Below are 11,831 nucleotides of genomic sequence, written 5' to 3'. Positions count from 1 at the left end.
ATGTACATAAACTCCTATGTCAGTTATTATTATCAAAGCACACTTAACAAGGTAGGACATAAAATTCATCTTAATATGCCTTATTAAAATAATCATATGTAGTCTAGCACTTTCAATACTTAAATAGCACTCTCAACAAGATGATACTTTAGAAATAACTCTTAAAAACACATGCATTCCATAATAAGCACTCAGTTTAAGTAAATATTGCCCTCAGTTATTATATTAATGGTCAAAATACTTTTACAACAAATCTGTACAAATAAAAAAAAGAATACCAAGTAAATTCAATATCATTTTGTTAACGGAAACAGAGTTCAATAATGCTGGCTGTTGATTTATTGTAAAAAATCTTTGAATACTCCTTTTGTCTTTCAAATTCATCAATAAATTGTTGTGATAAATTGTTGTGGGTGTATAAAAAGTGTAAGATAATTCCTCTTCTTTCAGAGTGTCTCCAACAACCTGCTATAGCTCACAAAAGCAGTACAAAAATATTCTTTTCATTTCAGATGATTGAATGGTTATCTTTATCTGCTTTCTAAAACTTGGATTTCAATCAATATTATCCTAAATGCTTTTGCTGGGGTTACAAACTTGTGATGAAAATGTTGATACAACCTGTCAATATGTATTGATATGAGACATGCAATTTCCTTATATGGATCACAATACAATAGTTTACATTTCATCAGGCAATACAGTAATACACAATCCTCTCTCTGGCCAGCTGTATGTTTTAGGACATAATATCTGTAATAAAAAAAATGTTAAGATAATAATATATTCAAAATTTCACATATCAGACATTAAAGGCTACAACTTGCAGAATAAGACAGCAACTAAGAGAATCTCATCCATTACTGGATTTAGTCAACAATGAAGCTGACAAATTGCAATTGTGCTAATTTCCATCAGTTTTTCATGTTTGCCCATTCTCCCTCAAACTAACTTAAGATACAATAGGTTTAAGGTATACAAAAACATATGTTGACCATTTATTTGTTCTAATGTAATGTGGATAGGAGAAATATTGAAATATCAATAGTATTGACTTACAATTTATGAAAACATTTACTAAAGACATCATTATTATTTCAATAAAAGGTAACATTCTCTTTATACTTACATCATCATTAGTTAATTCATCTAAATCATGGATCATTTCTTCTATAAAATCATCTGTTAATAATACCTAACAAAAATTACAAAATAAAAACAATTTAATAATTGGATTTGAAGTGGTTACTGCATAATCTTGTTAAGTTTGTCTCAAGTTTCAGCAAACACAGATGCCAGATGATAATTATAAGAAGCTATATGTTTCCTGATATACAGGCATAGACCAGAACACTGGAGCAGAAGAAATGAAATGAATGAGTTTTATGTCCTACTTTCTGGACCATGTGGGCTAATGAAGACGGACTGGAGTAGAAGAACTGATTCATAATAAATGAGGAGAGAAATATAACATTTTCATCAGAAATATGACAACTTTTCTTAAAGACTTGAATTCATCTGCACAATTTTACAAAGTTTGGTGTACCAATGATAACCAATCTATTACCAACCTGTAACCACATGCCATGGGCAGCAAATGGATGTTCCTCATCAGCAAATGATCCCACTACACTGGATGATACTAGTGTTATAGCCACATCATTTAATACACTTTTAAATGTAAAATGTCTACCATGACGTAATCTACCCCTGAAAATTCATAATTAGAGATTTAAGAAATGAAACTATTCCACCTTCTTAGGCCAATGAAAACTTGAAATGGAGCATGTGAGTGGGAAAAACGGACTATTTGTCACTACCATATTTAGCTATCAGTCAAGAGGTACGGAACAAGCATTACCTTCAGCAAATAATGTCATGACATCCATTTGTCACATTTTCACTAGATGCTATTTCCCTATCAGCAATGTAAAACTCTCACCCTATGTCAGCCTAGGTTAATTTCCTGAGCTATCCCAAATCCAAGGTAAGATTAAACAAAGAAGCGCTTAGTTTAAATAGACCTTATAACTTTTCTTTGAATATGATGTCAATAATTTCAAATTGAATCTCTGTAAAATAGGTTGGTCTAGATTATCTCCTGCCTATTGGAAGAATATTTTCTTATATAAAATATTTCTGAACAATAATTATTCTTACCTAAGTGCTAAAGGTAATAATAAACCAGCTTCTAGATTGAATTTGAGATGAATAGCATCAAGAGTTCTAGTACGAGTTAATTCAGCAGGACCTTCACTAACTGTACTATCAAATGATTCCTTACGGGATTGATTGGTATTTCTGGAAACAAAAGATTAAAGGTAAGGTCTTTCTGACTATGACTGAATCTTGCTCATATATTTGCGCTTTTTATAGACATCTATAGTCTGATGCCAGAAACATCTGAAGATTTTAACTGTATGACTATAATCTGTAACTGGTTAATATCAGTTGATTACTATTTGAGGTATGATCTAGTTGACATGGACTTGCCAATATTTACATTTAATATGCCAATGCATAGATAACATTAACTATCAGATCCTTAGATATGTGAATTATAAACTTATTAATGCCTTATTTTCTCAAAAGTAACTTATATGAATATAGTAAAGTAACTTACGGATGAGATTCATTATCCCTGGTGTTCTCTGATCGTAATGGATTATGTAGATTATTATGACTGGTACTTAAACCTTTTGTTAATGTTGCTTTGATTTGTTCTGAATCTACAAAAAATACAACACAATTTTTTATATACACATAATAAAGTGTCAGTACAAATAATAGCTTTTGAATTGGTCAGTTGCAAAAATTCCTTTGTGAAGTTTTGGGAAAGTTTGTCACTTTGAAGTCAATTCCATTGCACTAAAACTAAGCATTTTATTATGTCACTATCTCAAAGGTCCTTAGATATTATTAGCAACTCCTGCAATAGTTATGTCATAAAACGCTTTGTTTAAATAATAGTGTCCCTGATACACATAAAAAGTTTGAAAAACCTATGAAAAATCCCTTAAAAGAATTAAGTAAGTCCATAAAGCTCTTACCATGTTGTGAAATATGAGGTCTACCACTAGAAGAATCAATACTATTACGTCTTCTGTCATCATGTGACCTATTTTCTTTATTCTCATCTTCCTCATCTCCATCATGGTTACCAGGTTCCTCCCACGAACAGCGATTACTGACACCAGATAGATTAGAACCTTCTTGTTCTATACCTTGATCTACTGTCTCCTGTAACTCTGGGTCTATTTCAAATATAGTTTCACCTCTTCTCATATCTGTTATTAACCATGGTCCTCCAGCACTGTAAGCAAATTTACAATGTATCATAAGAAGATATATGAAATTAAATAGAGTTTTTGAGTTTTTTTTGCAGTGGATAAGGGCAAATGGAGACAGGCAATGTTATGGAGTGTGCAGCAAAGTTAGCCTACTCTTTCAATTTATAACTATCAATGGATGTTAAATATGCACAGCCTGTAGCCATGGGGCCTCAGTTAACAACTCAACTCAAGACGCTTTTTCCAAGTCAGCACCTTCGCCCTCCATATACAGCTAGGATAGACGAATGAGAACAGAACAATGAAGGCCATAACACTTACACTTCCTTAGATCTTAACAACTCTATAACACCAGGTCCATTCCAGTGTTGTGCTGCTCTTAACTCTTCACTACATATACCTACTATCTGTACAAAGTTGACACTACCAAATGGTGTATTGATGGGCTGTAACTGGGAATCATCTGACATTAACATATGTTGTATCCGAGACTCACTACCATCTAGTGGGTTGTGCCAGGAAACATGGTCACCAGTACATAGAACATTACCTACATAAAGTATAAATTTTGGTGAACATTTAAAATAGATGTCAGTTTCACTGATTGATAAAAACACAAAAACAATGTAGTTGGTGGGTTTTGAACCGATTTTGGAAGAAGTTTTCTTTATACCACTATTTCTCATCCTGCCTGCAAATTTTAACCCTGGGATTAGACAGTTCTTTAGATCATTAAAAGACTTGGGCTAAACCATGCTTGGCCTTTAATCACCTTTCATTATCAAAACTACTGACCTGATTGGAAAACATATCTAGCTAAAGATTGCATCAATGCTGCTGGCCAAGTTGGAGGGTTATTTTCTCCTGGTTCCCTTCTTAATCTAAATGTTAATTCAAATCCATAACCACTGGGACCTTCTGTTGCTGAACTTCTGTAAGAACAATTAATCCAATTAGATAAGGTATCTTGTAGTTTTTCATCATGACTTAATTAATATATCTAACACCAATTAATCAAACAGGTGTTAAAGACATTTAGGAGGTGTTATTTGAATCTCACCAATTTATCTTAGAATCAATGTATGATCTGATTTAATCAATAACACATTGTCTCAAGTGCCTTCAACACCTTTTTAATACCGAGATGTAAAATTGTTGAAGTATTTGATCTGGTTTAGAATATACTAAGTGATTTCTCTTCTTAAAGGGTTTGTAAAGAGGTTTTCTAATTTTTTTTAAGTGTATCAGGGACACTGATAATATCGATTTGCAGAATTTCAATTTTCCATCAGATGTCTGTGGTTCCTGTAATTTCACTAAAACAATGGACCTTATGTGATAAGGAATATTTTGCATAAATTCATGTTAACTAAAAACAGTAAAGAATGATAAATATTAAGGGACTTTAATCAAAGTATCAGAATAGAAATATGCCTTAAAGAATCCAGAAACTTTAGATAGGGTCTGAAACTTACTCATGAACTCTGCCATCACCATGTAAATCTGAGAGACCAAAACTAATGTAATGCCAGTGGGGAGGAATGTTTCTTTCTGGATCTCCACTATTTGAATACATACTGATATAATCTAAAGGATCTGGACCATTTAACCTGAAAAATACAAAATCCAGTGATTTTCAAACAATTGAATAACCTTGTCTACTGACTGACTAAAATAATTTGTGGTTCAAATAAGGCACGGGTCCCTTAGGCACTATAAATACATACAATGCAAAGTCACTTAGTGAGGACCTATCCCAATTTTCTTTCTTCTCTATTTACAAAACGTTTCAGAGTTGACAGACGAAAACACTACACTTGTCTTAGAAATTACCAATATTTGACTAGAGCTGTGACTTGTAGGGGGTTGGGTTGATTTGGATAAAGTCTCCGACATGATGTGTAGATAGCTTCCAAACCAGGAGGTGTGGCAGGCATAGGTGGCTGACTAAAATTCGTAGAAGAAGAATAGTAATTTTCTCTATCCTCCATCTTGGCATTCGTGTGTGGGCTGTTCCATTTACTCCCTCCGAAGAGAAAAAATTGAATAAATTGAACAGTTGCTTTTTCAGCTTTGAAATATAGCAAATTAGACTCAGACAAAGACACTTAAACAACTGCTTTGTGTTTGAATACATGTAATTGTTGCATTTGATATTTATATGAAACTATGCGAAACATGAACGAGGGGAGATAGCACATGTTGGAATATCCACAACAAATAGGGACCCCCCAAGATGAATTCCAGACATTTCGTTCCATCAATACGTTTTGCGACGTTTCGTAACGATAGAACATTACAGATATCTAGATCTAATATTCCAAAAGTAACATTTAAATATGAAGTGATTTGCTTGTATTTAGTATAGTTCCTTTGGATATTCAGAAAATAAAACACGAGCAAAGAATTATTGGCACGAAACATCTCCTTCCCATAATGCCCGTGGAAGTGTACACTTACATCAGAATAGCGTATAACAGTCAGTGCAGGAACTATATTTTTTTTTATCAGAGAGAAATTTACTGTCTATTTTCAAATCATCTCATGATATTACTATCAATGTGATATTGAAAGCAAACCACTACAAAAAGTTTTCTTTGATATCTTTTACCAGGTGTGATCACCTAAGTTGGGTATTAATCACAACACGAATTGTACCCTGGCTTGAATGAGAGAAGTCTGTTAGGCTGAATTAAAGATAAATTGGCATAATTTGCCTTTCTAATGGAATCATATGATGTTATTGCTAACCAGCCTGTTGTGATAGACAATGTAAGTCATCGTGAATCAATTTTCGATCATGTAAGGTGAAGTTGGGTCGGTGGATATTCAATTTTGTTTTTCAACACTATCGACTATCCATCCATTCGTACCACCGAGTATTTACTGTGCAGATCGATCCATTCATAAAGAATGAGTCATTAATGCAAGCTTACCATTTTTATCTATATATATTATATCTACTGATATATAAAGACAATAAATCAAATTGATACACTTGTTTCCCCTCTTTAGACAATATAAATGAAATCAAATGCCATGACATGGTTCCAGTATGGTTCCATGCGAAGGGCAAAAAGAGGCAAAACTCTAACAGCAATTCTCATGCTCATTGATGCAAACCTATATCAATTTGAGCCTATGTCTATTGATGGACATTTTTTTATGAGTACCAAGTTCTTTTGGACACACACTTGCATTTCAGTGAGCTAAAGTTGCTTATTTTGATATGAACATTTATGCAGGACTTCCTTTGCCTCTGTTTTGTATGAGGTTATGTTAAAGAGTAACTCTAGATTGTCAGAGGAAAATGTTATTTGAAATCTTACTTGAAGATTTAGATCTATTTTAGTGTGTCTAGCTTTACCTGTATAATCTATGTTGATAATGATAGATCTATTGTCTATTGTCAAAATTTATAGTATTTTTAGTCTTAGAATGTCTTTGAGTTGATAAAAATATAAACATGATCACACATTATGTCTTCAAAATTTGTTTTTAAGGAGGACAATTTTCAGCCAAAAGTAGTGACTTTTTTGTGTTGAAATTTCTAGGAGAGAAATGTGTTTATTTTCAATGTAAACTCACTAAAGATTATATTTTATCAACGCAAGGACATTCTAAGACTATCAGCACTATTTTGAAGTTGATATTCCAATTCTCTTAAAAATATCGAAAAAATTCAAGAATTGAATTATGCCTTTCCTGTTGTCATTAGCAATTGTCTATTATCATTATCAAACTTGCTGTTGTTAGTACCGGTAAGCATTTGGAAGTTATATAGGACTGTCATTGAGTGAAATTAGTCACAAGCATACTGTATTTAATAGTTTACGGCTATCATTAAAATTTGGACCTCAGTAATAGAATTTTATTTATTATTACAGGGGTCAGGTGTTATCAAAGCTGGTTTTGCTGGTGATCAAGTTCCAAAATATATCTTCCCAAATTAGTAAGTATTTGAATTCTCGATAGGCAGCAAATTCAATCAAATAGATCATATTCTTCAACTCTTTTTAGTTTAAATAGCTCAGTAATGTACTTTCTTGATCGTAGAGTGATTAATATGTAATGTTATTTTTATTGGTTATTCAGTTTCATCATATTGTGATCCATATAACATGAGGTATATAAAGTTATTATATCCTATATTGTCAACATATTGGAACTCTCCCCTTTTCAGTATTGGAAGACCCAAACATGTGAGAGTTATGGCAGGTGCCCTGGAAGGGGATACATTCCTGGGGCCTGAAGCAGAAGAACATAGAGGATTACTGTCTATCAGATATCCTATGGAACATGGTATTGTTAAAGACTGGAATGATATGGAAAGAATATGGCAATATATTTATTCTAAAGATCAACTACAAACATTCTCAGAAGAGGTATGAGGTTTATATGACTTCAAATGAAACATTAAAACAGTCTGCATAGCTTCTTTATGATGAAAATGTATCTTATTTAGGTAGTTTATTATTATACATGTTTTAGTAATACTCAATCTAATTTGACTTATACTTCTTGAATAATCTTAAGATTGATAATGATCACGAAAATAAGAATGAAAATGTTAATATAATTTGATAAAAGTTATTTATTTAAGACATAAATTATTATCTTATCTTAACCAAATAGTATATTGGTAAAACTGGTAAAAATATCGAAGGTTATAAAGAGTTTTGCCAAACTCCAAAGATATTTTGTTTATTAATATTATTCTTTTTTTTCACAGCATCCTGTGTTATTAACAGAAGCTCCATTAAACCCAAAACGAAACAGAGAAAAAGCTGCGGAAATATTTTTTGAAACATTTAATGTCCCTGCTTTATTCATATCATTACAAGCTGTGTTAAGTTTGTAAGTTTAAGTTTCATCCCTTGATGTATTTTTTTCAAATGTTGAGAATTATAAGGTCAAGGTCATTCTTTAATCTATTGGCCAAGTCCAAAAGCTTATTGAAAATGAGCTCCACTGTAATAAGTACTGTGGCTTGTGTTTGTAATGAGACAATACCATTACATTTGTAATTAAAGACCATTTAGCCGATTTAAAGTTCCATGTCAAAGTTTGAAACTCTTTCCAGTTGATCCAGCTATAAGTGGGTACATATAAGATCAATGTCAGGAGGTTTTTGCCAAGGAACAGCTGGAAGAAGGATCTTAAGAACTTTTACAAATGGTCGTTGTATTTATTTTCATTCTGAAAAATATACTTTCAATGTTCAGACTATACCTATTATAATAACTCACGTTCTGTATTTGTAGGTATGCTACAGGTAGAACAACAGGTGTGGTACTAGATGCTGGAGATGGGGTAACTCATGCTGTACCTATCTATGAAGGTTTTGCTATGCCTCACAGTATAATGAGAGTAGATATTGCTGGTCGTGATGTCTCCAGATATCTTCGTCTTCTTCTCCGTAAAGAAGGTTTCGACTTCCATACTACAGCTGAATTTGAAGTTGTTAAAACTATTAAAGAAGTAAGTGTTACAGCTCTATCTTAATTATCATCATATATAAAGTCATGGAAAGTTTAGTCTTGTGCTTTGATTTATCTTTATGCTTTCATGTATCAACCTTATAACTGAACTAGTCCCTGAAGAGGATTGTCTGTGAGCAGCACAAGTTCTAGTCAATACAGCTCTCACTGCTGTCATATTTGTTTCATTTAAATAATTATCATCATCGATATCTTTGAAGCAAAGGTACATTTTGATAGATTCCTTAGTATATATTTGTTGATTACTGTACAATATTTTTTTGCCTTTTTTTGTAGAAAATGTGTTATCTAGCATTAAATCCATTAAAAGAAGAAAGTATAGATACTGATAAAGCTCAGTATAGTTTACCTGATGGTAATACCATTTTAGTAAGTATACAGTTACTATTATTTGACATATTAATGAGATGAGTGGTAATCTGTTGATCTCATTGAAGGTGATTATTTTAGAAGGTGAATTATCTACTTTGAGAATATAGAGTAAATTAGCACAAGATTATTTATATGTTTACAGCTGATAAATTTAGAACGTGACTGATTAACTTTGAGTTCTATTAAACTTGTATTTCAAGTTTTCAAACATTAGTTAACATTTATTATCCAAACATTATAAAACAAAATTATTTCAAATCAGTTTCAGTGTGTTCTTTATAGATATATTGAGTAAAACATTCTTTTCTTGCTTTGGTCTGTCATTATTTTATAGAAGAAAGATGTTCTTCATTCTTCATTTCCATTCCAGGTCGGACCAGCCCGTTTCCAGGCCCCAGAGTTACTATTCCGACCTGATTTAATAGGAGAGGAATGCCAGGGAATACATGAAGTATTGGCCTATTCTATACAGAAATCAGACATGGATTTACGTAGAACATTATTTAGTAATATAGTTTTATCAGGTGGCTCTACATTATTTAAAGGTATGTCCAGTTTTTGAGCTCTTAATTTAAAAAATAAATATATAGTTTAGTTAACTATGAATTTGTGCTCAGTTTTTCGCAATCATAATATTTATAACATGGAGAACACTTGAACAATGTTCACCACTATAGAAAATGAAATGAAATGAATGGAGTTTTACGTCCTATTCTTCTGCTACCACTATAGAAGACCAGCAGTACTTACTATATTGACTTGTTCATGATTACTATGGTAAGGATGTGTATCTGTAATTTTATGAGATGTAGCCTATGTTACCTGGAAATTCTTGTTTTTGAGTTACATCAACATATTTTTGCAGGTTTTGGTGACAGATTATTGAGTGAAGTAAAGAAATTAGCACCTAAAGATATAAAAATTAGAGTAAGTTTTAATTAAAGATTTATATGCAGTAGGAGAATGGAAGTAGAACTACAATTGTTTTGATAATTAAATTTCAGTGGTGCTTAACAATTTAAAAGAATTTGATTCCAAATTGGATAAATGCAAGAACATCCAAGCCTTAGATTTCTTCCTTTGGTTAAATATTTATGAACCCAACATAAAGCATGTTTTAATTAAATTTGAATGAGTTGATAGTTACAGAGTTATTGATTCTGTAAGACATAAAGAAATAATTCCCAATTAAGTTTCACCTTGAATGTAGATATACAATTTATTGTTTTTCTTGTGTTTAGATTTCAGCACCTCAAGAAAGATTATACTCTACGTGGATAGGGTAAGTTACTTTCATTTACTGTCCTATCAAATAGATTCTAAAATGCTAATTACCTTGAAATGATAGGATTCTTTAAGATTATTTTCATTTAGTTTATTTTATTTAGTGACTATTGAAATTGGTGACCCTCGAAAGTAGCCTATTGAAATGTTTGGCAATCCTGGCAATATGATTGAATTTGGTGGTCAATTTCACTGAAATGTTTGTCAATGAATTTCTTTATTGGTAATAATGGTCCAAGGAATGTGGTTGTCAATTTCTTTTTTAAATGTTGTTTGTGGAGCAATACTAACCATGAAATATAATATTTCTTTCAGAGGCTCTATTTTAGCATCATTAGATACCTTTAAAAAGATGTGGATATCGAAACGGGAATATAATGAAGAGGGGGTGAAAGCTCTACATAGAAAAACATTCTAGTGAACTATCTAGCTATTTAATCTATTATTATTATTATTATGTGGTTCATGGGCAATGTTTTAATACTCTTCATTCTCTAATATGGCTGAATCATTATTCATAGATTGGTTACAGCACCAGGGTCAAAGGTCATTTGTCTCTGGATACTTTGATTCTGCCTGTTGGTATCATCTTGCTATATTAAAACATGTCTTCTATGTACAAGAAATCTTTGCTACTCTTCATTTGGAGGACTTACAGAACACCTTATATATGCATTGCCCCCTATGAATTATAGCTAATAGAGGGAATGGTGCCATGATTTAGCCATAGAATAGGGTTATTGTCTATATGACCATGATATTGCCCTGAAACTCATTCAGTATAATTCCTAGCTTCATCTTTTCATTCTTTATTATGGTAAATCTGCAGAAAATCTGGCCCAGTTGGGATTAATTGAACTTGCCTACAGATACCACCTGATAGTTTTGCAGATTATTACTCAAGACCGAATAGTGATAATGATCCTAGTCTATATTTTGATATGAAGATATGTGACCTCACTGAAGATCTTTTTTGACTGCAATGCTTCATCAGAGTTCTGATCAGAGATATCTTGCCTCAAGTCTTTCTTGGCTGTTCCATTTACTCCCTACGAAACTGATATTAAAGGACTGTAGATTTATCATATTAAAGATAATTTATTATGTTTCTATTTGTACATCATGTTTTTCACTAGAACGCTGCCATTAATTTGAACAACCTTGTGTTTATGTTGATATATTTTTAGGTTTTTAGCTCAATTTAAGATCTGGCTAGGGGTATATAATGTATTCTGTATGTAAAAGTATAAGCTACTCTGCCAGTTATATACAGTAATTATTACTATACTATTTGTAGTTATGTTTTGTAGTTTATATTTTTGTGCTTTAGTCATAATATTGGTGCTTCATGATTTTGTCAATACTCAAAATATTCCTGCAATGC

At 32.0% G+C, this 11,831-nt stretch overlaps 2 protein-coding genes across 2 annotated transcripts; one reads left to right on the top strand and one right to left on the bottom strand.

The window, feature by feature from the left end:
- Nucleotides 1-681: 681 nt before the first annotated feature.
- Nucleotides 682-5,227, bottom strand: LOTGIDRAFT_159604 (hypothetical protein; the record flags this gene model as incomplete). Its single annotated transcript, XM_009054107.1, has 10 exons — nt 682-753; nt 1,130-1,195; nt 1,572-1,710; nt 2,161-2,301; nt 2,624-2,729; nt 3,162-3,313; nt 3,612-3,840; nt 4,086-4,222; nt 4,766-4,900; nt 5,124-5,227. The coding sequence occupies 10 exons, from the start codon at nt 5,225-5,227 to the stop codon at nt 682-684; spliced, it is 1,281 nt and encodes a 426-aa protein (XP_009052355.1).
- A 722-nt stretch (nt 5,228-5,949) lies between these two features.
- LOTGIDRAFT_187900 (hypothetical protein) lies at nt 5,950-11,831 on the top strand. Its single transcript, XM_009054106.1, has 10 exons — nt 5,950-6,062; nt 7,178-7,242; nt 7,474-7,675; nt 8,023-8,147; nt 8,555-8,771; nt 9,068-9,160; nt 9,534-9,708; nt 10,029-10,090; nt 10,405-10,445; nt 10,763-11,831. Exons 1-10 carry the CDS (start codon nt 6,015-6,017, stop codon nt 10,863-10,865), a joined length of 1,131 nt encoding a protein of 376 aa, XP_009052354.1. The 5' UTR covers nt 5,950-6,014; the 3' UTR covers nt 10,866-11,831.

Source organism: Lottia gigantea (assembly GCF_000327385.1).
Source record: "Lottia gigantea unplaced genomic scaffold LOTGIsca_21, whole genome shotgun sequence".
In the NCBI taxonomy this organism is placed as follows: Eukaryota; Metazoa; Mollusca; class Gastropoda; family Lottiidae; genus Lottia; species Lottia gigantea.
The sequence above is the reverse complement of the archived record's forward strand: the minus strand, read 5'-3'. Positions and strand labels throughout refer to the sequence as shown.

Coding starts and splice junctions, on each gene's coding strand:
- LOTGIDRAFT_187900 (XM_009054106.1), top strand. CDS start 6,015: ATGGAATCATATGATGTTATTGCTAACCAGCCTGTTGTGATAGACAAT. Junction 7,243..7,473: donor AAATATATCTTCCCAAATTA/GTAAGTATTTGA, acceptor TCCCCTTTTCAG/TATTGGAAGACCCAAACATG. Junction 10,091..10,404: donor CTAAAGATATAAAAATTAGA/GTAAGTTTTAAT, acceptor TCTTGTGTTTAG/ATTTCAGCACCTCAAGAAAG.